The sequence below is a fragment of the Hyperoodon ampullatus genome (assembly GCF_949752795.1).
Source record: "Hyperoodon ampullatus genome assembly, chromosome: 1".
Classification (NCBI taxonomy): Eukaryota; Metazoa; Chordata; class Mammalia; order Artiodactyla; family Ziphiidae; genus Hyperoodon; species Hyperoodon ampullatus.
The window spans coordinates 112412306-112437765 of NC_136914.1; the positions used below are offsets into that span (position 1 = coordinate 112412306).

The 25460-nt window shown below is 42.7% G+C and overlaps 1 protein-coding gene across 4 annotated transcripts in view; it reads left to right on the plus strand.

The window, feature by feature from the left end:
- Positions 1 to 25460, plus strand: part of FAM13C (family with sequence similarity 13 member C) — a gene marked incomplete at both ends in the record, with an annotated part of 135822 nt that overhangs the window by 65284 nt on the left and 45078 nt on the right. For all 4 annotated transcript variants that reach the window (XM_079711231.1, XM_079711232.1, XM_079711233.1 and 1 more), the window contains one exon: positions 15975 to 16032. In XM_079711231.1, coding sequence (XP_079567357.1) covers positions 15975 to 16032 — 58 coding nt within the window. The remainder of the gene's footprint in view (positions 1 to 15974; positions 16033 to 25460) is intronic.

Below are 25460 nucleotides of genomic sequence, written 5' to 3' on the forward strand. Positions count from 1 at the left end.
CAGCAACTCCTACACTTGGGGGTGTGGAGTTATAGTTCATTCAGATTCTCAGACCTATGGCACTTTTCCTCAGAAAAAAAGAGATGCACATACACACAAAAGTTTGTGTAACATTTTAGGCTGTTCCTAGACTTCTTCTGCATGTCAGGAGAAGGAACCGAATACATGGTCACTGGGCAGCCTTCCTCCTTGAGTCAGGCTTGTCTCCTCCAAAACAGATCTGGCCTGTCTTCCTCTATGCTTTAGCAAACCTCCATAGGACCCCAAATACCTTGTTCTCTTCTTCTTTTTCCTTTCTAGCCTCCATGTTCTACTTTGACAGGATCTAGCTTTCTGAGCTAGCAGCATTCCAGAATTGCCTGTGCACCAGAGTTGACAGTCACAGTGTCTGGTGTTAAGTTGCAGATCAGGAGTTGTGAGGCCAGTTATGTCTGGTATATTAGGTTGAGTACTTAAATCAGGATGGTAACCTTTAAACTACAGAGGTTTTTTTTTTGTCACAGCCATGGTGGCATCACCTAGGATCACTCTAATGGAACTTAAAAAGAAAACTCTAAATATTACAGGGATTGTGAAATTTGATGAACTGGTGAAATGAGAGCTGAGGCTAAAAACAACTTTGAGTCAGGTAGCTCACATTCCTGATAACATTGCTCTTCCATTTTAAAACCAGCAAACGGCCAGGTGCAGGCATATTGTGTCCAATAAGATCTCGATAGAGACATGAGGACTGTAATAGAACACTCCAGACCTAAGTCTGGCTCAAAGTGAGGGAAGAAGCCAGGCTAAATCTTAGCAGGTGTAAAATGCCACCTTCTTGGGGAGGGGGGCTGGGGAGGAGCATGTTCTTATCATAATGAGCACTTTGAGAAAGGAAGAAAAGATCTTTCTACAGCAAGGAGCTGTCAAGGGGTCACATGTGGTTTGGGTGGGACTCAAAAGGGTAGTTAGTGTTCAGAGAATGAATCCATCCTTGTAGAAGGGAGATTTTGGAGCTGCTTGTGTTGTGGGGTGGTATTGATCTTCTCACGCGTGCCAAAGAGAAATAGTTTCATACCTTCAGCTCAGAGAGCATGTTGTTGAGCTTTTCCTAGTGCAAGGGACGTTTATCTGTGTGTCTAAATGCGCTTTAGGGAGGTCTATGAATGTTTTTGCCAAAGTTTGAGTGTCTGTATACTATATTGGTTTTCTGTTGCTACTGTAACAAATGACCACAAACCTGTGACTTAAAACAACACAAATTTATAATCTTATACTTCTGTAGGATAGATGACCAACATGGGTCTCATGGGGTAAAATAAAGGTGTCAGCAGGCCTACATTCCTTTCTGGAGGTTCGAGGGGAGAATGGATATATTTCCTTGCCTTTTCCAGTTTCTGGGTGCTGCGTACATTGCTTGGCTTATGGTCTTTTCCTCCATTTTCAAAGCTAGCAACGTTGCATCTCTCTTAGCATTCTTCCATATGTTTCCTTCTGACCGTATTACCGAGTCCAAGCTCCTACTGCTTGTCTCATGAGAGGCCGCTAAATTGAGAATGAGGTGTTGGGGCAAGGAAGAGTGACTTTATTTGGAAAGCCAGCAGACTGAGAAGAAGGTGGACTCTTGTCCCAAAGAACCGTCTTCCCTGAGTTAAAATTCAGGCTTCTTTTGTACTAAAAGGGGAGAGGATGTGGCTGGTTGCTGCACACTTCTTGGTGCCAGAATCCTTTGCTCTTGCAGCTGTCCAGGTAGGTCTGATCACAGTGTTCCCATAAACCTCCAACAAGACAAAGGTTATTCTCTGTTCTGCAGCTTTTAATCTCTGTATGAATGGAAAAGTGTTAAACCTTTAAAGGTCAGAGCCTTGAGAATGGGCTACCATAAATATTTCAGGCTATGGGCAACATTTTTTTTTTTTTTTACAAAAGTGCAGAGCCAACATGACTAAGCACAGGCAACAGAGCACAAGGGTTAGAGCTAAAGGAACAGATTCAATATGGGGTCAGGTTTGTTCTTTTCTTACAACCAAGGGCAGGAAAATTGTTCTGATTTTAAGGATTCAAGTGATTAGATTGGGTCCACTCAGATAGCCCACTATAATCTCTCCATCTCAAGGTCCTTAGCTTAATCACATCAGCAGAATCCCTTTTGTCATGTAAGGTAACAAGGGAAGGGGGACAAGGAATAAGCACATAGACATCTGCGTGGGCCACATTATTCTGCCTATTACATATGTTTTTCCAGGGAAAAATCTCTAAAGCATTTATCAGAATTTCCTATGCTACCCATTATCCCCCAAAAGGTTTATTTAGACTCACTGTATTAATTTCTTCCTACCTCCAAGTTTGCTTGCTCTTCTGAATTCCCTCAACAGAGCCAACCTCAGATATTGATGTAGCCCACTCTGCCCTGTTTCTTTGCACCCTTCCTTCTATTTACCAGCTCCCCTCATGTTTCTATTATATTCCTTGGCAGTATAGTGCCCCACATCAGAGATCTCAAACTCAGTGTCCTGCACGTGTATCTAGTGTGGAGGTATATTTGACTTGTAGACTGTTGTAAAAATATTTTGATTCAGTGTTTAAATATTAGAGTCTTTATGGCTTTTTTAATTGTTTTGAAAAATCTGAAAATGGGATAACCCAGGATGTATATTCCTACAAGGCAGCAGGTAGCTGGAGTTGAGAAGCAGCTCTCCGTTTTTTCACAGCTCCTACCCAGATCTCTTTATTAATTTATGGTTTTGCCTGGCTCCTATAGGCATTTGATTTAAAATGCCTGCTTCCATCCTTTTCTTCCCAGCAACTGCTCATCCTTAGGACTCTAGCTGCCTGGAGCTAAGCCCTAATAAGGTGACGGCTGATAATACCTTAATGCCTCCTTCTGCAAGATGATGTGTTTACATTTTTTTTTAACAGCTTTATTGGAGTATAATTGCTTTACAATGGTGTGTTAGTTTCTTTTTTATAACAAAGTGAATCAGTTATACATATACATATATCCGGATGTGTTTACATTTTAACTTGGATTTTCAGTGCATCTGAGTGGTGAGGCTGCATATTACCCTTCTCTGGCATGCTCCTACGTACCTGGAGCTTTTCAAAACACGGAAAAGTATAGAACTGCATTTAGTTAGAGCCAGAATGAAGCCTTAGTAATCATTAAATACAACCCTCTCATTTTCTAGTTTGACCCCCAGTGAGGCTGTGACTTGATTAAGCCCCCACTTCCCTTGTAATAGAACCAAGATAAGCACCATCAATCTGTTCAGAGCAGTCAGTTGATGAATATGCATCAGTTTGATTGATTTTTATGGCTAACGCCAAACGCCAGTGCCAATTCTGTAAACGCTCAGATATGACAAAGGAGACTTTATGAATGTAAGAGAATACAGTGAAGTTGGGGATTTCTTACCCAGCTAAGTAAATTTACTTTTGAGAGTGATTAACTCCCTTGTGTTTAAAATATTGTATTAAAATTTATGACAGGGGCTTCCCTGGTGGCGCAGTGGTTGAGAGTCCGCCTGCCGATGCAGCGGACGCGGGTTCGTGCCCCGGTCCGGGAAGATCCCACATGCCGTGGAGCGGCTGGGCCCGTGAGCCGTGGCCACTGAGCCTGCGCGTCCAGAGCCTGTGCTCTGCAACGGGAGAGGCCACAACAGTGAGAGGCCCCCGTGCCGCAAAAAAAAAAAAAAAAAAAATTTATGACAGCTTTAAGCCTTTTAGTGTCATTAAAACCTCGCCTGTATAAACAGGAGCTATTCTATAGCAATGTGTTGCTGCTAATTAAGTTGGTGGTTACATTTGTGAATTGGAGTTCATTAGCTTCTTCATCCGGAAGTCCCCAGTTAGAGGGGGTTGAAGATTGGGGTATTAGCAAGGATAATGGCCTTTGATGGCTTTGACTATTTTTGTAACATTCCAGATAAAAGAAAAAGCTTTGTTGCTTTATGGAAAGAGGAAGTTTTGTTGCCAGCAACTTTTCCATGGGGGATAAATCCTTTCATCTTTTGTTTTTGAGATAGACAACTTGTGTGTGTTTTAATAGCTACTTGTTTCTTGTTCAAATGTTTTTTGAGAAGTAGGCAGAGTCTAAATGGGCTCTGCTAAAAAAAGAAAGAATGACTAAGGGAATGAGCATCCAGAGAGTTTCAATAATAAAGAGCTTAAGATCTGCCTTCTTGGACTGTACCAGAGCAGGAGCTCTGCGTGCTGTCAGCGTGTTCTTCTTGTTAGTGTGCTTTTAGGATTTTTTAAATGGGGGGTAGGGGTATAGCAGAGATAAAAACATTAGTTTGTCTTGACAATATTTTGAGAGTCCCTGGTATGCAGTTGGGCAATGAGTGGGTTCTAAAAATAGCTTTCTTTGCTTATACTGCATAGGAAGGCAGCCGTATAGTGAGGGCTCTTCTCATCGCCCCATCCTGCCTTCACCCCCATGGGTGCAGAAGCAAGCTGGTGGAATGGAAAAAACATTCAAATTAAGAAATGCAGGGTCTTATATTTAAGACCATGTGATATCACGTATATGTGGAATCTAAAATATGACACTGATGAACCTATCTGTGAAGCAGAAACAGACGCACAGACATAGAGAACAGACTTGTGGTTGCCAAAGGGGAGGTTGGTGGCGGGGAGGAATGGATTGGGAGTTTGGGATTAGCAGATGCAAACAATTACATATAGGATGGCTAAACAACAAGGTCCTACTGTATAGCACAGGGAACTATATTCAATATCCTGTGATAAACCATAACGGAAAATAATATGAAAAAGGATGCATATATATAACTGAATCACTTTGCTGTACAGCAGAAACTAACACAACATTGTAAATCAACTGTACTTCAATAAAATGAATTAAAAAAAAAGAAATGCAGGGTCTTATCCCATGTCTCTCAGGTGACCTTGGTCACGTCACTGAAATCCCTAAGTCCCCTCCCCAAACACAAGTTTGGGTAAGGTGATTTCTAAAGCCCCCGCTGGCTCTAACACTGAAAACGCTCAACACTCTGGATGTTTGAAGGATTAGACACAGGAAGACTTTAGCTTAATAATACAAGCTCTTGCAGTCACAGATAAAAATAATTCATCCTCCCTGCTGTAGAGCACAAAAAAATCCCACACCAAATCCTTAAACTGTTGATTGAAAAAGAGCCCACACTTGATTATTCTGGGAATGAAGCCTTCTTCTCCTTCTTCTTTTCTTTTTCTTTTTTTCTGAAGGAGTCTGCCCTTGATCACTTGATAAAATGCTAGCTCGTTCGCTGGACAATGTTTAGCATAAAGATAAAAGGGAAACTCATTCTTTCATTAAAAATAATAATAATAAAATAAGTGAAACATGTTTTTTTTGGAAAATACAGTAAATTCCAAGGAAATAAAAATTTCTTGTAATTGTACCACTCATATATAACCTCTGTTACCATTGTAGTATATGTTTTTATGTCGTTGCTGTTGTTTTAATGTGGGCATAAAAAAGAATGGTGTGTGAAAGGGACTTCCTGATTCCTTAGGGTTTGAATCTGTTAGAAGTACTGTTTATTTAAAGCAGGCCCCAGAGTATAAAGCTAGATGAGAATGCATTCTGACAATAGTCTTTATAGAGAAGCTAATAGAGTAATGGTTTAATTATCACAAGACCGCTGAGTTCATTTATAACTAAGGTGAACAAATTTGATTTTCTATAACAAATACTTTAACATACAATTTCCTGTAAGAGACTTGTTTTACAAACTTTGCTGTCATTATAGCCCTGTGTTAGAAATGATATTTCTAGGAGATTGAACAAAAAACTTTGTCCTTAACATCTCAATATCTTGGAAAGCTTCTTGGCCTAATCTGGAATAGATTTAAGAGAGAAATTTCAATAATGATTATAGGAGACAGTATGTGTTTAAACTTAAATCTAATTTAGAACTTTGACTAGCTGTTTAAGTGTGCCGTGTTCCTGAGGCCATAGGCTATTCTTCAGCTTACTCTTCATCTTCCCAATGAGGCAATGGTTCTGTGATGTATTATCACACACACACACACACACACACACACCTATATAATGACACACACAGCTCCCACCACCCCCCTCTATTTTTTTCCTTTATCAATGCTAGATAAAACATTTTTGATGTAATTTATACATATGTATATATATGAAATATATATATATATCAATTTTCTTCATATGTGAAATCTTAGAGACATATTTCTGTGTAACTTGTTTGTCCTACTTAATACTGTATTTTTCAACGTCATAAAATTTTAAAAAATATTCATGGCTGGAAATATTCTATTCTATGGATATACCATCATTGATTTAACTAATTCCAAATTACTTGATATTTTGGTTAGTTCTAGGATTTATATCTGTAGATATTTCTGTAGTAACAATTGTTGAAAAATATTTTTAAGTACATCCATTGTAGTTTCCTTGGTTTGTACTTAAGGGAAGTAGCTGTCTAGGTGTAGGATTTGAAATGGGTAACCCAGCTGAGACTTAGAATGTAAATTTTTCAACTATCTGATCATGGAAGGAGATAGGAATATAATGGATAATTGATACCTCTGAGAGAACTAGATAGAAAGTCACGTGGCTGGATTCCTATATATGGTGGAATCATAGGATAGTGGCTCTGGGTGAAACACTTGAGACAGTCCAGTCCAACCCCCTTCTCCATACTCGAGTACTCTAGATACTTCTATTTCATCCACTAGCCGTCATCGTTTTCTAGTTCAGATTGTGCTGAGCACAAGTGCCCGTGACTCTCACATTCCCAGAGGACATTTGGAAGTTCTGTGGGGGTGGAACAATTCTTTGTTGTGTGGGGCTTCCCCACACATGTCAGGGGCACCCCAGCATCGGTGCCCATCACAAATAACCCTCAATTGCCTAAATGCTCCCTAGAGGGCATACTACCACCCGCTTAAGAAATGCCAATCTGCATGATAGATATTTAAAACCACATTTTGTGGGAGTCTTTACTTACATGGGCACATGTTCATGATCTAGTGGGGAAAAAAGCAATTACATAACAGTATTACATTGTGATCCTCAGAAAGTCCTCAGACGTATCCCTCTGAAAGCTGGGGATCACAGTGTTTATCCACACGCTCTCCTCCGTGTTCCGCTGGCTAAGGATTGCCCCCAGCAGAGGTTAACTCTCCCACACTTTCAAGCTAAGGGATTGAGCTCTGCCTTGAAAAAACCTTGAGGCAGAAAAATGAAGAGACTTGGCAGGTGCTTGAGGCGGATAATGCGAGTGAGCAGAGCTGTCCGTGGAACGGAAGCGTCTGCTGAGATCACTGTGCCCCCTGGGCTGAGCATTGCTCGCCCCAGGAGCAGGTGTCTGATCATTCTGTACTAAGTGAGTGGAATAGTGCGATGATGGAAGCAGAGAGCTTTGTGTCCTGCTCAGCAAACCAGGTGGTGCTATCATCATTATTAATGAAAATGCATTATTAGGACGTCTGCTCCTGCTGGGTCTCCTGTCCTAAATATCCTGTCCCAACTTTACCTTCTTACCTCTCCCAGTACCGATATTGTGGGCCTGACTCACTGCTCAGTTATTCTCCAGGCATTAGTATGGTTCTGGCTGTTTCTGGGCTCTGTTCCAGCCCACCAAGAAGGGGTGCCTATTCCAGTGTGGCTGGGCTGCCTTGTGTTTTGAGTTTCTCAGAGCATCTCCAGGGACTTAGCCTTTCCCTCTTCTGGAATATGTCCCCTGGGAGGCCAGGCCAGAAACACCCAGGCCACTACCATACTCTCAGGATTCCCTCACCTGCACCCTTCAGCCGTTGGTCTTCTCCCATGTGGTTGCACCTGAACCTTTAGGGTGATGTTTTCCGGTTGGGGATGCCCTGAAGTACTTGTTAATTTCACATTACCAGTCCACGCCTCGGGAAATCCTGACCTAGTGAGTGTGGGTCCAGGAATCTCTGTTTGTTTGTTTTTTTAAATTAATTTTTATTGGAGTATAGTTGCTTTACAATGTGTTAGTTTCTTCTGTACAGCAAAGTGAATCAGCTATCCGTATACACACATCCCCTCTTCTTTGGAGTTCCTTCCCATTTAGGTCACCACAGAGCACTGAGTAGAGTTCCCTGAGCTATACAGTAGGTTCTCATTAGTTATCTATTTCATACATAGTATCAATAGTGTATATATGTCACTCCCAGCCTCCCAGTTCATCCCACACCCCCCTTTTCTCCCTTGGTGTCCCTATGTTTGTTCTCTACGTCTGTGTCTCTATTTCCGCTTTGCAAATAAGATCATCTGTACCATTTTTCTAGATTCCACATATATGGGTTAATATACAATATTTGGTATTCTCTTTTTTTAAAATTAATTAATTAATTTATGGCTGCGTTGGGTCTTCATTGCTGCACACGGGCTTTCTCTAGTTGTAGCGAGCGGGGGCTACTCTTCGTTGCAGTGCGCAGGCTTCTCATTGCAGTGGCTTCTCTTGTCGCGGAGCATGGGCTCTACGCGCCAGTGCTTCAGTAGTTGTAGCGCACAGGCTTAGTTGCTCCACGGCATGTGGGATCTTCCCAGACCAGGGCTCGAACCTGTGTCCCTTGCATTGGCAGGCGGATTCTTAACCACTGTGCTACCAGCAAAGTCCCTGTTTCTCTCTTTCTGACTTCCTTCACTCTGTATCACAGTCTCTAGGTCCATCCACGTCTCTACAGATGACCCAGTTTCATTTCTTTTTATGGCTGAATAATAAGGAATCTTTTGTTAATAACACTGGTTGATTCTAGTCTTCAGAGAAGTGCAGTGGAAGGAGGGAGCCAAGCTTGGGTCCCCGCTACTGGGGGGCCTATACCTGGGGGTCAGCATTCCACCTCCAGCCCCAACACCCTTGTCCGCCTCTGAGAGTTCACTGGCCTGGACAAGGAGCTACATGGATGGAAAAGTGAGCTCTTGACATCTAGTTTTGTTTTCTGTCAGCCATCTCTTTGAAAGCCATTTTGAACTCTGTGCCTTGGTTTCTTTCTCTTTGGAGTTGGCTGCCCAGTATTTGATCTCAGTCGTTTAGTGTAGAAATTTGGTAAAAACCAGTAAGGGAATGTCTTTAATAGAGTCTACAGGGAAAGGAGCTTTATATTTGCTGGTATCGAGGGCTGTTACTATTTGTAATAATATTACTGGAATTCCTTGGCATCCTGCCTGTGTCTGCATATAGAGCGATTGTTTGTATATAATGAATATTGTGCTCAGAGGGTTGTCCTCTTGGGATATACCTTTTGTTTTCAAAAGAGTTTCAGGAAACAACAGTCGTCCAGCCAGCAGACGGTCATCCGGGTATACATTAGTGTATCCTGTGTTGTTTTCTATTACAGAGGCTCATCCGAGGCAGTGGAATATCTTGAACTCTTAAGATGTGACCCGTGGTAGACACTGTTTAGCTTTCAGGTTCTGGTTCTTTATGAAGGACTCTGAGAAGTGTGTTGGATCCTCTGCTTTTACTTTCTGCCCAGATTTTCTAAACATGGGTTGGAAGGCCACTTGCTCAACTTTAGCAGGTCTCCTCAGGCAGGAAATGCATCTGCTTGTGGGAATGAGAGTCATGCCATCCTGGCAGTCCTGCTACGTGCCACAGGTGGAGGAGGGAGTATGAGTCTTATCCTAATCATTAAACACATTCAGGAATATACTGGAATTGATAGCAGCCCATGACCCTGGGATTAATCCTTTATTAGCAAACATGTGAGTGCCTACTATCTGCCAATTGCCAGGCTTAGCTCTAGAGAGAAGACATTGAGCAAGACTCATATGATCCCTGCCCCATAGAGCTTGCCATCATGAGAAAGAGACGATCAAATAATTAGACAAATACACAATTAGGGACTGAGACGTGCTACACGGCAGATGTGAAAGATCAGAATACAGTAATAAGTCCTATGAAAGGGAGGCCTGATTGGTTTGGTACCTGGTGTCTAGAGGATGCATGAGTTAATTAGGAGGGAAAGTGGAGACGGAAGAGCGTTACGGGCACAGGGACAACACGTAGAAGGCCTGCGGCGGAAGGGAGCGTGGAGGAGGAGAATGACGTGAGTTGAGGTTGAAGAAGTGGACAGATGTAACTCCTTCAGGATGTCACAGGATGCTGGAAGAATTTTGATCTTTATTTTAAGTGTGCAGAAGGGTAGCGACAAGGTTGCTGTGTGGGCAGTGGTTTGGAGAAGGTAGAGGAGAAGTAGAGAGACCAGGAAGGTAGCCCAGAAGACAGATGATGGCGACTTGGCCTAAGGTGGCAGTGGGAGGAGAGAGGACAGATCTAAACATGATTTGGGATAAGAAATTGAAGGACTTGGTAATGGCTTGGCTGTTGGACTTGAGAGAGAGGAGAGTGTCAGATAACTCTCACATATCTTCCATGAGCAATTGGATAGGTGGGGAAGCTTTTTACTGAGACAGGGAACATTTTAATCTGCTAAATTAATTACAGTAAGTTGATATAAATCAAATATCCTATGCTAAAATACTGCTTCACAAATTATGACATCTGGGGTTTGACATTATCTGTAGGCCAAGAAAAGTATCTTAATGCTTTGTTCACTTTGCTGTTTTGAATTCCAGTCCACCTCCCAAGGGAAGGTCACTGCAGGATGAGCCTACAGGCTGGCTCGGCACAGGCTTTGGGGTTCCAGCAACGTGGGAACACCAACAAGTTTTAGAAAAGTTGCACTTCCATGGGCTAGCCACAGTTTTGCAGCCACAGAGTCCAGGAAAAAGCTCGTTTAATATCAGCACACAATTATGTTTTATGTTCCTCTGTTAAGAAGTGTTTTGTTTTGAATTATGTCATGGTGGTGGTCGTCACGGTGGCAACGGTGGTGTTGATGGTGGTGATGGTCATGGTGATGGTGGTGGCAGTGATGGGGTTCTAGTGACAGTGATGGCGTGGTGGTGATGGGGGTGTTGGGAGGGGTGGCGATTGGAGGCATCGGTGCTGAGAGCTCTGAGTCCAGGCTGCAATTTCCCGCTTCCTGGGCCTGGGCTAGAGAGCAGGGTTGTATTGGAGTTGGCAGGATTGTAAATGGTTCAAACACTACCCTTAAAGATCTTAAGAAGAAGGGAATTTGAGACACCTAGCTCCTGTTCCAGTTCTTCTCTTTTCATTGCTAAACTTCTCTAGTGAGAAGCTTCCGTTTCTGTTTCCTCTTCTGCCATGACCTTTATCTTTTCTGATCCAGTGGCCTTTTTATTTCTCTGCTTTCATTCTCATTATCTCCGGATGACTGCGATTTTCTAGCAGCATGAGCTTGCGCAGTCCTCCTGCACGTCCTGTTCTCCTTACTTTGCTTTCTTTTTCTCCATAATATTTAGCATCTGGTGCACCAGGTTTATTCCTTTATGGTCTCTCTGCTTCTGTGACAGTGAGGCAGAGACTTGTTTTATTCCCTGCTTCATTCCCAGCACCTGCAGTCATACTTGACATAAGTTGCTGTTTAATAAATATTTGTTTATTCATGGATAAAATTATTTAATTGCCTTAACTGTTTCCTATTAGGTCACATGGACCTAATAATGCTAATCTCATGTGGTTACCATGAGGATTAGATGAAATAATGTAAGTAAAGTGCCTGGCATTTACCTGAAATTGTTAGGCTCTTCTTTTTTTTTTTTAATCTTATTGAAGTATACTGTTTTTTTTTTTTTAACATCTTTATTGGAGTATAACTGCTTCACCATGGTGTGTTAGTTTCTACTGTATAACAAAGTGAATCAGCTATACATATACATACATCCCCATATCCCCTCACTCTTGCTTCTCCCTCCCACCCTCCGTATCCCACCCCTCTAGGTGGTCACAAAGCACCGAGCTGATCTCCCTGTGCTATGCGGCTGCTTCCCACTAGCTATCTATTTTACATTTGGTAGTGTATATATGTCTATGCCACTCTCTCACTTTGTCCCAGCTTACCCTTCCCCCTCCCCATGTCCTCAAGTCAATTCTCTATGTCTGTGTCTTTATTCCTGTCCTGCTGAAGTATAGTTGATTTACAATGTTGTGTTTAATTTCTGCTGTACAGCAAAGTGACTCAGTTAAACGTATATTCTTTTTCATATTTTTTTCCATTATGGTTTATCATAGGATACTGAATATAGTTCCCTGTGCTATACAGTAGGACCTTGTTGTTTATCCATCCTATATATAATAGTTTGCATCTGCTAATCCCAAACTCCCAACCCTTCCCTCCCCCAGCACCTCTCCCTTTGGCAACCACAAGTCTGTTCTCTATGTCTGTGAGTCTGTTTCTGTTTCGTAGATAAGTTCATTTGTGTCATATTTTAGATTCCACATATAAGTGATATCGTATGATATTTGTGTTTATCTGGCTTACTTCACTTAGTATGATGATCTCTAGGTCCATCCATGATGCTGCAAATGGCATTATTTCATTCTTTTTAATGGCTGAATATATTTCTGTTAGGCTCTTCTTGACACTCTTTTTTCTTATAACATCTTTCTCTTCACTATTCAAAGTGCTGTTCTGGTTGCCTTCTTATCTCCTTAGTGATGCGTCTGTATTTTCTTCATGGCCCTTCTTTCTTCTGTCCCCTAAATGGCCAATTTCAGAAACCTGCCCAGTGGTCCTGAGTAAGGATGACTCAGCTTTTTATCTCTTACAGCTTATTCACAAGGCTTCAATTATTATAATTAAGTATACCTTTAATTATCATCATTTATAATTCTATTATGGTATTTTTTACATTTGATTATAGAATCCATGTGTTATTTTTTATTTTTTTGTGGTACATGGGCCTCTCACTGTTGTGGCCTCTCCCATTGCAGAGCACAGGCTCCGGACGTGCAGGCTCAGCGGCCATGGCTCACGGGCCCAGCCGCTCCGTGGCATGTGGGATCTTCCCAGACCGGGGCACGAACCCGTGTCCCCTGCATCGGCAGGCGGACTCTCAACCACTGTGCCACCAGGGAAGCCCCCATGTGTTATTTTTAATACAGCCAACAGTAGTCATAAACATTTTTCATGAACTGTCCTTCACATCATGAATTATCCTGTGCAGTAGCTGATATTATCTTCACTTGACAGATGAGGAAACTGAGGCTGAGAGAGGTTAATATCTTGCCAGTGGGTACACACACCTAGTAAGTGGTAGATCAACAAGTCATTCTTGGGTCTGGGTTCTTCTATTTCTTCATCTTTTCATCCATCTGAAAGGCATGTAGAGAGCATGTGACATGTGCCAAGCAGTGTGCTAGGCTCTGGCCACACAGCAAGTGAAAAACTGATGGAGGGCTTCCCTGGTGGCGCAGTGGTTGAGAGTCTGCCTGCCGAGGTAGGGGATACGGGTTCATGCCCCGGTCCGGGAAGATCCCACATGCCGCAGAGCGGCTGGGCCCGTGAGCCATGGCCGCTGAGCCTGCGCATCCAGAGCCTGTGCTCCGCAACGGGAGAGGCCACAACAGTGAGAGGCCCACGTAGTGCAAAAAACAAAAAAAAACAAAAAAAAAAACTGATGGAGAACCAGTGACCACTGTGAGTCACTGTTGTTATCCCTGCCCTCACTCTCTGGAACACACCGTCGAGTGCCCCATGCCACAGTGAGCCCGGCTCAGGTATTTTCACTTCCCTATTTTATCCTCGGTTCAAGTTTCAAATGTCTAAATCAAAACTCATGCCAGCTGCCTGCTCTCCCCTCCCAAATGACCTATTTTTCTTTCTCCACTGGAAAAACCATCATCTATCATCTTTCTTGTCACACAGGCTCAAAACTTTGGATTAATTTTCATTACACCATCTCTTTCATTCCATACTTTCAATACACACCCAACACCTCTTGTTGTTTTTCTCCTTGAAAATGTCTCTTTCATCTGTCTCTATTTCCCCAGTCCCTCTCCACCATTCTAATATCAGCTCCTGTGCGCTCATTCCTTGATTTATGGAAAGAACCTCAAGACTGGGTTTTAATTAGTTTTATTCTCTGCTTCAGGATCCACTAGACTGTAAATTTCCTAAAGGCCTAGAGTCTGCTCATTGATTCTTATTTCCCCAACACTGTGCCAGTCACATAGGAGACATTCAGATGGCTATTAAATTAAAGCATCTTTGATGCTTAGACCACAGTTCTTAAACTTGGTCTGGAGGTTTATCTGGAGATGACAAGTAGTTTTCATTGAAGGTCATGTGAGTGTATTACATGTAGCTATTCTCTGCATCTCAATAATACATACTATATATTTTAAACAAAGTCTTATTTCTGCTTTCTTCCATTAATGTTTGCTACCATCTATTTGTTTTACCATTTGCTGGCATCAGAGCCCTGGAGAAATTTACGGTTGAAAACTGTAAACTGGTAAATATTCTTTCCATTAGAGAACATGATTCTTTCATTTTTCTGGTGCTACTATAACTCTATAAAAACACAATTTGAGAACCACTTTAGGTTACAGGGAAATTATGAGCCATTCAGAACTTTAGATGTTACTGAATAGGTCAGGTTAACCCCTCTCTGCGAGAGGGTTTCTCCCATTTTGCAGGAAAGAGCTACTTGGTATTTTCTGAATCCCTGGAGTCACTATCTGTGGCCCAGCGAACTCATGGGCAGAGGATGGGTGTGCCAGCGCTTTCTTCCCCTAACTAACTTTCTCACTTGGGCCATCTCTCCCTGGGCTCGTGGTTGGGACCCTTAGTCTTCTCTCACACCTAGGAGGGACGTTTGTGCAGACGTGGTCGACATCAGTGTGACCGTCCATTCTGTTTTAACATCTCCTCAATTTCTCATTAGAAGTGAGTTGTTTGCACAGTTAGCAGTACTCATGGACTGAAAGGACTTTTCATTCTTAAGAATACTTTGAAGAAGTTAGGCTCATGGCATTTCTAAATGTGCATCATTACTTTCAGAAATCATTCATCTTGATGACCATTCAGAGGACATATATACTTTTTTCAGGACTCAAACCAAAGCAGAATAATAACTGTAAATAATTATATCCCAAAATAAATCTTTTTATAAATGACTTAATACTGACTAAAGCTTTTATTCCTTACGATAGCAGGCCTTTTAAAAAGAATAATTATAACTTAATATATTTATTATATAATAGTCTACAAACTGCTGCAGAAAAACTTGAATGTTATGTGGGAGATGCCATTGGACCGTAGCATTTGATGAATTATGATTTGGAGCTGAGCATCTGCCAGTAGTGGAGTTTTGTTTTTTTGTTTTTAACCTAAAAAAATTTATTCAGAGTAGATTTGCCTTAAGTCCTTTTTCTTCTGTTGGAAGCTATGAAATGGCAAAACCTAGCTTTATCGTGTTACCCAGAAATTGCTGTAACTTTTTTTTGTTAGGTAAGCGATAGAATGAAATTTCCAAAAGCTATCTTCAGTGCACAAATGGTATCTTTCTGTAACAACTGTATCAGATCACATTTGGTCCTAAAAATACCAACTTTGCATTGGGTACTGAGGATTCAGCAGTGTAGAAGATGGACAGAATCACTGATTTCTTGGAGCTTACATTTTAGCATGGAAGTGCAAATAAACACCATAACTTTAGGTAGTGACAGCGCTAAGAAGAAAATCTAAAGACAGTGCAATAGAGAGTGAAGGGGAGGGATAGTTTGATTAGAGAGACCCGGAAGGACTCATTGGGAGGTGACGTAGGAGCTGAGCTGATGCTTCGTGCTGGGCAGAGTCACCTTTATGAAAACTGGGGGGAAAAGCAAGTGTGAAGATTTGAACAGGGAGCCAGCACTGTGTGTTCAAGAAGCTGAAGGCCAGAGAGGCTGGAGGGTAGAGGACAAGGGTGAGAGTGATAGGAGGTGGGACAGGAGGACTGGCAGAGTTCAGACACTGTAATGTGTTGCAGACCATTTAAGGAGTCTGGATTTTGTTCTTCGGGCAGTGGGACACCACTGAGGGTTTTTAACAGGGGTGTGGTCAGATCTATAGCTGCCAACTTCACATGTACATTGTTGAAAGGTTTCTTTTAAATGGAAATACTTTTTCTTTGTGTTTTATAGAATAGACCAGAGGGCGGCCGTGTGGCCAAAGGATGAAACTCAGCAGGACCTCAATGAGGTAGGTGCAGTCATTGCTGGTTGTATGAACATGAATTAGCCAATCGTGAAATTTATTATTCTTTCTCGTAGTACTAGGAATTTATTCTGATTAAAACTTTAAATGTTTTTGCTCTTAAGTGAATGTGTTTTCCTTGCACTTCTTTGGGTGCTGTTTCTCCTTGCTCTGGAGCAAATACATTTAAAATATAATTTGCAAGACTGCACAGTATGTCTTGGAACTAAACCAAGTCCAGCAGTCATTTCATTACGCTTCTTTCAACTTTGCTTCAGGATTATATAACCATGGCTGTGACAGTTACATTCGTAAAATTTTCTCTTAATTTTATTTTATCTTCCCAACCCCTGTTTTTTCTAATGCCCTTTGCGGTCTCAAATATGATCATGCTTACCATTTTTCCATGGAGTGTGATGTACTTTGGTATTTGCAAAATGGTCCTCTAGTATGCTTTGAGACGTTGAAGCCACATTTTCCAATGCAAATGGTTTCCCACTGAACTGGACATCACAATGTTAATAAGCTTGTTCTAGATTTTCTTTGAAATATATAATTTAATTCTCCCACTGGAAATCAGTATAATATAATTAGGATCCCTCTTGTTGTGAATGCCTTAGCTTAAGACATTGGTTTGGAATACTCTAATTTCTCTTGCCCTCATTGTATAATTAAGGAGCAGTGGGTGGTATGTCTGACTAAGATCATGGCAAAAAGAATGAAAAGACTTGACGTTCAGACTCCAGGAAGAGAAATGATGGGCTTCAGGCACATTGTTCATCATTTGATGCCATCTCTCCTTCGCCTCCAAAAGTATGACAGTTAATTGAACTTAGGTGATTTTCCTTTTTCTTTTTTACTGTAGAACTTGGCATAAATGAGTAGCCAAAGGTAAACCAGGTGCCTAATTAAACCCAGTTAAATAAGTTACTGAAGTTGTGGAAAATGTCCTAAAGATAACACAGAACCCTGCTTGTTATTCCTTTGTGCATTGGAGACAGTCTTCAGATTCCATAATCTTGCCTGTGGTAAAAAGAGTGAAAAAAGGTTTGAGAGAAAAAAGGCAAGAGCCTGAATCAGTGAGCACAGCTGTTGCCCCGCTGGGAATAAGCAAAATGCTGGTTGTAAAGAAGCACTGACTTGTTTTGACATAAGTGACTAGAAAAATGAGGTGATTGTAAGAGTCAAGTTGTGATAGGTTTCAAGTATTTGGGAGAAACTCTGATTTGTGAGCTGCAACCCCATGAGAATGTGAAGATGACTTGAGCATTCTTAAATTACAGTTGCATAATGCTCTCTTTGAAGATCTGCTTTTCTGTATTCCTTCATGCTATTGTACTTGCAAATAACATGAAATGTGCTAGTTCACTGCTCTGGGATTACATGGGTGCAAGAGTGCTGATTGGAGACAGGCCTCTGAAAGAGCAGTCAGCACCATATTGTAAATATGCGCTCTTCCATGAAAAAGTGGTGATGCTGATCCAGACTGGTTGATAACAGTGTGTGCTCAAGTGGAATTGTTCCAGTCGGGATAAATCAGATGTGTAGATCATGTTGTGGCTAAGATTTGGGGGCTGGAGGAAACCTTAGGAAAGCTTGAACAGGGGCAGCTCATGGTCCACGGCCATGGAGGGCGGGTTGACTCATTCAGACTCATTGATGGAGACACCCTATAGAGTGGGAACATATTAAACTCGGTCTTGCCTAGCATTTCGCAAACTTAAGAGAACACCAAACTCTTTCATGGAGTAACCCCATAATAAGATTGCTTTAGGCAACAGACTCTTATGGAATAAAGGTGGGAAATACTACCTTAATATTTTTAAGGCAAATAGAAAATACATATAGAAAAGTGCACGTATCATAAGTGTATGGCTGGATGAATTCACACAAAGTGTGTAACCAGCATCAAGAAATAGAACATTCTTAGCGTCCAGGCACCCTTATTTAATTCCTTCCGGTCACTCTTCCCCTATAAGGATAACTATTCTTTGGACTTAAGTAGATTTGTTTTTGTCTCTTTTTGAATTTTTTATAAATGGGCTGTATGTACTCTTTTGTGTCTGGTTTCATTTACTCAGTATTATTTTTATGAGATTCATACATGTTTGGCATGTAGTTTTAGCTTTCATTCTCCTTGCTGTAACCCAGTGTATGGTTGTTTCTGGTTTTTGACTCATGATCAGTTGCTACTGATTGTACTTTTTAAAAATGAACTCTCTTTCAGTCTCTTTGTACAGCTGATTTTTTATAGGAGTATTCCTTCCATCTCCAAGTGGATATGTAAGGTAGAATTTTTTGTTATGTTACCTATCTTCATTGCTCTTTGCCCCTTTTATTTATTTATTTAAAATTTATTTATTTATTTATTTTGGGCTGCGTTAGGTCTTTGTTGCTGCGCGCGGGCTTTCTCTAGTTACGACGGGAGGGGGGCTACTCTGTTGCGGTGTGCGGGCTTCTCTTGCTGCAGAGCACGAGCTCCAGGCACGTGGGCTCAGCAGTTGCAGCGCATGGGCTCAGTAGTTGTGGCCCACAGGCTTAATTGCTCCGCAGCATGTGGGATCCTCCCAGACCAGGGCTCGAACCCGTGTCCTCTGCATTGGCAGGCGGATTCTTAACCCCTGCGCCACCAAGGAAGCCCCTGTCCCTTTTATTTATATACCACAGCTTCCAACACACAGCCTTCTAGTTCTTTAAAAGGAACCCACTAGTTCCATATCTGCTCTCTTCCTTCCACTCCAACTTGCAAGTCTAAAGTAAAAAAACAGTTTCTTGAGCATTGTAAGAAGCGTGGTCCACAAATACTTTCCAGATGTTTCTATGGACCCTAATGTTGTAATTGTCGATTATAGCAATTTTAAGATGTTACATATGTGCTTTATATTTTCTCCAAATTTCACATCTCGTATTTCACATCTACTTTTTAAACTTCTTAATTCCACTTGCTCTGTCACAGATAGATGGGGCTCAGCTATATTTGATTGCAGAGCTGGTGCTTGACCCGAGCTCTCCTCCGTGTAGTAAGGTGATACATGATGTGACATAGCTACCTATGAGCATCTGTCTCTGGGTGTGTTCCCAGTACTTTCCCAGTGAACTGAAAAACTCATTTCTTATTTCTACTGGGTGTGAGTATAGATCTGATTCCTGCCAGCCTCACTTTTCTTCTGCCAGTCTCAAGCTCCTAGTTTTTGACCTTGGGTCTCCTGATAGGACTTGCCTCTCCATTCCATGAGTTTTGGTGTCTCTGGGAGTATATTATAGGAGTTGGTTTCTGAAAACCTGATTAAGTGTCCATTCTGGCATTGAGCTGAACTTTCACACTGCCTCTACAAGACATCAGGAGATTTTATTTGTTGGGGTCCCCTGGATCCTGGTTGGAAAATATCTGCCTCTGTAAAACATCAGAAGATATTATTTGTTGGGGTGTCATAGATCCTGATTAGAAAATATTCTAGACTTGAGATTGTCAATGTCTAATCTACCTTGATCCTTGGTTTTAGTCATTTCCCCGTGTCCATATAAGCAGTCAATAGTTCAAAAAGTTGCTTGAAGGATAAAATGAGAAAAAATATTGTTTTCCCTCTCCACATCCTAGTAGATCCCATTCCTAGCTTCAGTTTCATTGAAGTAAAATAACAGATGTATGAAGAAAATGAATGGATCTCCCCTTCCCTGAGAAAACATGCCCTATTGGGTCCTCCTCCTACTTTTTCCAACTCCCAGACTGCATATCATAAAGCATCCCATCAACTTCTTGTAGTCTTTCATTTGTGAAATTGAGGCAGGTTTTGAATTGGGTTAACTCTAGGACTGCTTTCAGTTTTAACACTCACTGATTCCACCTTTTTTTGTTTTTCTTCATTTTCCCAGCCCTTGTAGAATTTAGTCATAGGTTCCCATGACGGATGGAATGAGGCAAATTGTGCCCCTTTTTGAGTGTATGTGCACATGTCTACGTGTGGGTCTCCATGTGAAGGATTTGATTGTCTTTTTATTACCATCCATAGTTTAGCATATAGATACGTTTTGGCACCAAGCCATATCAGACCTCCAGATGGTACTTACTGTTTTGTTTGAGATGTGTTTCTCCCTCAAAATTGTTTTAATTTTGAGAAAATGGTCTAGCAAGAGGCTTTTTCAGGCCCTTGATACTCCTGAGTTGGCTGAATGGTATTTCTTTCTGTAGGAATAGGCAGCTGTCTTTTTCTATTGAAATGCAAACCTAATCTATAGGGTTGGGTCTTAGATCCAAATTGACTGAGAATTTTTTTTCCAGTATCTGGGTTTTTTTCCTTGTGACTGAAAGTCAATTCAAGCTGGCTTTCATAAATAACAGGATTTTATTGATTCAAACGCCTGAAACTTTAGGATCAGGATAGGCTTCACAAATGGCTAGATCCAGGGATTAAAGACTCGTCATGTAGATGCCGTCTCTTTCCATTTTGACTCTGCTTTCCTATATTGACCTTATCTTTGGGTTGACCCCTCTCTAGGGACACACTGTTCTTACAGCTAGTAATTCCAGTGTATATTAGTTTTCTATTACTGTGAAACAAACTTCCAAAAGCTTAACAGCTTCAAACACCCATTTATTAGCTCACAGTTGTGTAGGTCATAAATTTGAGTAGACTCCATTGGATTCTCTGCTCAAGGTCTCACAAAAATGAAAACAAGGTATTTGCTGTGATAGAGTCTTATCTGGAGGTTCCAGAGAAGAGTCCATGTCCAAGCTCATTCAGGTCATTGCCTGAATTTACTTCCTTGAGGTTGTAGGACTGTAGACCCCAGTTCCTTGTTGGTCAGCATCTGGGGGGTAGCTCTCAGCTTCTAGATGCTGCCTGCATTCCCTCTCACATGGGCCCCTTCATATTTGAGCCAGCAGCACCAAATCCTTCTGTGCTCCAAATCTGTGTGATGTTGTATTCTGCCAGCTGGAAGAAGCACTCTGCTTTTAAAAGGTTCACCTGATTGGGTCAGGCCCATCCAAGCAATCTCTGTATCCTTGGTCACCTGAGTTAGGACTTTAATTATATCTGCAAAATCTCTTCATAGCAGCATCTAAATTCGTGTTTGATTGAGTAACCAGGGTACAGGAATCCTGGGGGCCATCTTTAAGATTCTGCCTATCACACAGTAGAAATGGAGTCCTTTCTAGATCCATAAAGTTCCATACTTGAGTCTCATTAATCTGGCTTGTGACTTGTAGCCCATTCTTGAACCAATCACTATGACCTTGGGAAACTATTGAAGTCCATTCCATGAGCTGAAAATGAGACATGTTCTATTTTTCGAAAATCCACGTCTTATCATGTAGAAAAGCTCAGAGTCCTGTATTAAAATGTGAGTTTATAGAACTGTATTATTCTCTCCCAAACATCTTGTTTTTATTGTTTATTTAATAAAGTAAACATATTGAGGATATCACAAACAGGTAAAACTAAGTACACGACTCCCTCTTCCTAGGTTGAAATCAAATCATCTGGCTGGAAGGAAATTTGGTTTGGGTTATCATGTGTGGTGGCAAGATTGCCCTTGTTTAAGAAAGAAGTGCCGCTATTATCAGAATAAGACCTGGATCCTCTTGTCAACAGAGGACTACTTGAAGTGAATAGCTTGTTCTCTTATATTGAATCTCTCCATTGGGTAGTTCAGGACAGTGAGGGCTGACCATCCTGAGGAAGCTGGGATGGGCTGAGCCGAGGTGTGCTGGTCTTCAGTTAGACTTGGCTGTAAAGCACACTGGGACATAAGCAACACAGACCCCACAGGGATTAGCCAAATGCCCAGGGTCCCTAGGGATGGGGTGAATTTGGTGTTTTTTTGTAGCCATCACCATTGGAGGAAGTCCCACTTCTTTTGGCAAGAACATCCAGAGGACGGCAGCAGCAGCTCAGGAGGTAACACTGCCTTGCTTCTGAGCACCCCATACTTTATACTTCCTGATGTGGAGGTCCCGTTCCAAGGAGCGGGGTACCAGGGCTGGAGGCCAGTGAGGCTATCAGAAGGCTGGAGGTCAGGGAAAAGCTATTGTTCCTGGGACAGGTAGCGCTAAACAGGCAACCAACGCCACATTTAGGGTGGGTCAAGTCTCTAGGGTATAGGGCAGTATTTCTCAAAGTGTGGACCTTGGACCTCCTGCATCTAAGTGACCCTGCCCCAGGCCACAGAATCCGAGTCTGTCCCTGCCTGGGAGCGTACATCTTTAACAAACTCCTCAGTGATTCGTAAGCATTTTAAAATTTCTGAACCAGGGCAGCAAGGAGGCTTGAAATTGGATGCTCCAAAGGGCCTCCCAAGTACTGCCTAAAGGGTCCAGGCAAACAAAACTAATATTCAAAGGCAGGCCTTTTATGGTTAGCTCCTGTTCTCCTCATTGTGCTAGGTACAGCCGTTGGTACATTGTGCCATTAGGTACAGCCTAATGGCAGCATGCTTCCAGCCCTTCTGGAGCTGGAAAGAGCCAATAAACAAGTAGAGAAATAAATAAAATTCTATATAATAGTGAGTGTTGGGAAGGAAAAAAACAAGATGCTAAAAGAGAAGTTGGGGGGCCCTCTTTGGAGGAGGTAATCAGAACTGGCTCAAGATTTGATGGAAATTTGACTGTGAAGCAACTGCAGCTGAATTCAAGGCCTGGGGAGGTAGGGGCAGGGAGCAGATGGAAAGGAGGGGTGGGGTGTGTGCGTGTGTGTGTGCGTGCGTGCGTGTGTGTGTGTGTGTTGGGGTGGAGCCTACACAGGAAGCAGGAAAGCTCAGGGAAGAGAGTGGTAAGTAGAAATGGGGTTGTTTGGGGCCCCTGTTGTATCCTCTGTTTTGAGCAGATTTCCGGTTTGATTTTGCCAAAGAGAATCTATGCACAGTTCTTGGATAGATAGAGGCATGGGAGAGGGTCACGAAACCGCTTCACAGAAATTAAAAGTAAGCTGTCTCTGCTCTGCAACTGGTGAACTGCAGACAAAGGCATCCTAAAAGAGTATTCCACCATCCAGCCTGTGTGGGTGTTCTCCATTCCAGCCAACTAAAGTGGGACCTGGTAATTGTAGAGGAGAGAAAATGAGTAGAGTATTTTCTAAAACAAGTCGCATATTTTCCATTATGTAAAAGAGAAAAATGAGCTTGTAGAAAACCACACCTAGGTTTCACGGACGTCTCTCTGGTTTCTTTGATGACCAGATGGGAGAACTGGGGAAGCAGAGGTAGGCATTGTTCTTTAGAGGATTCGTCAGCCTTTGTTCAGTTTTCCTGCAGATCGTAGAGACCCATTCAGGGAGACTTTGGATGTAAACCTGGAAGAGCCGGCTGGCAGGCTGGCCTCAAGGGAGGGGCTGGGGGCAGCCTGACAGGGACCAGGACCCCCTCTCACACCCCGGCCCCCGAGCAGGAGAAGGGCCGGAGGTAGCACTAGGCCCACAGGGGTTGGCTGCCCTTCATTTTTCTCTAGGGGTGAAGCTTATTCCTGCATAAAAGGTCACCAAGTCAGGCAAGGTTGGAGAGTGAAACAGCTGCTTATTCACTCTGTCCGCAGGCTTGTGGTGTCTTTCCTCCATCACCCTATGACAGTAATAGCTGGCAGTATTGTTTTGATTTGTTTGCTTGTGTAGTAGCCATCTCCCCACTAGACTGGAGCCCCACGAGGAAGGGGCTGACATCAGTCTCATGCTCCAGAGCCCAGTGTATCTCTTTGTGCATTGAGAGCTGCCGGAGCCTGGGAGCTGCACGTGTGCTGGTACAGCTGCTGGGTGCGTGACCCTCACGTGTGTGGTGCAAGCTGTGCTCCAGCCTTCTCAGGGGAGGCTCTGTGGGGCTCAGCCCTGATGGGACAGGCTGGATTCCTCCTGTTGCCCACTGGAGGAACATGTATGTGACAGTGGCATAGATTGCCCATAGGTGAAGCCTCCAGCTTCCCCTGTCGTGCGTCCTTTGGTCACCAGGCTCCATCCCACACAGGGCGTCCAAGCCTCCACTCTCTGTCCCTGTGCTGAAGAACAGCAGGTGGTCCTCAGGTAAGGGGTCAGTGAGGGTTGGGGAGGGACATAGTTGATGACAGTTGGTGTGCAGAGTTTCTTCCATTCTGCCTCCTGGTCCTCAATTCCCGCAGTTTGTGTTTTCCCTTCTCCTTGGATGTCTTCTTGTCCCTTCATCTCCTCTCTCCTGTTCCATTTGCCACTGTGTTCTCCCCCATTCCTTTAAGCTTCCTCCTACCTGGTGTCTGAGAGAGGAACAAACCAGCCGTGCAAATGGATCTCCTTCGACGCTCGGAGCGTCGGTTCGGCTTCAGTTTGAGTACAAGTGCGGGAGGAGGAGGAGGGCGGGGAAGACGGGTGAGAACCACCTGTGACTACTCCCAGTGGTAACTGGGTCTCAGCATTACACCCCACTCTCTGGGGGGAGCAGAGAGTCCTCTGAACGTGACCTGACGAGCTCCTCTGCAGTGAGATTCTTTGCTGTTGATTTGTGTTGTGTGAACACTTGGTTCAGTTCCACAAACACCTTCCAAGCATCCATTCTGTCAGGTTCTGTGCACCAGCCTCAGTACACGGACATGTTTGCTTTTCTTTCCTGGAAAGTTGGAAGGGAACTTTCAAGTCACGTAGTCTCAGGTCCTTCCTGGGCAGATGCAGAGTGAGGCCCTGGGAGTAGAGTGATGAGTCAAGGTCAAGAGATGCGATGGGGTCTGGCCTCCCACACCACCAGCCCTCTGCCCAGCAGCCCCGGGGGTTTGGAGATGAATGTAATAACCACGGAGTCCAGTGCTTGAGTGTTTCCCATGTGCTGATGCTGTGCAGAGTGCTCTCTGTGCCTTCCCTTGTTTAACTCTTCGAGCAGGTGCCACTGTCACTGTCATTATTGCCTCTTTTTATGCATGAGGAAATTAAGGCTTAGAATAGCCAAGACTCTTGCCCCAAGTTAACTGCATAGTATGTAGCAGAGATGGCCTCTGGTTCGGTGTGAAGGCCGTGTCCTCCTCTGCTTTGTAGAATCTACAAGAGCACATAGAGTTTACAGGAGGTGGCTGGTTCCATGTCCTCCCTCTAAATGTAGAGAAGGACTGGTTTTCTTTCTTTTTTACTTTTTGTTTTTTAAAATTGTGGTAAAATAGATACAACATAAAATTTAACGTTTTAACTGTTTTAAAGTATACAGTTCAGTGGCATTAAGCACATTCACATTGTTGTGCAACCATCACCACCATCCGGCTCCAGAACTTTATTTATCTTCCCAACCTCAAACTCTGTACCCATTAAACACTAACTCCCTTTCCTTCCCCACCAGCCTCTGGCAACCACCATACTACTTGCCATCTCTATGAATTTTACTGCTCTAGATACTTGTCCTTTTGTGACTGTCTTATTTCACTTAGCATAATATCCTCAAGGTTCATTCATGTCGTAGCATGTATTAAAATTTTCTTCCTCTTTAAGGCTAAATAA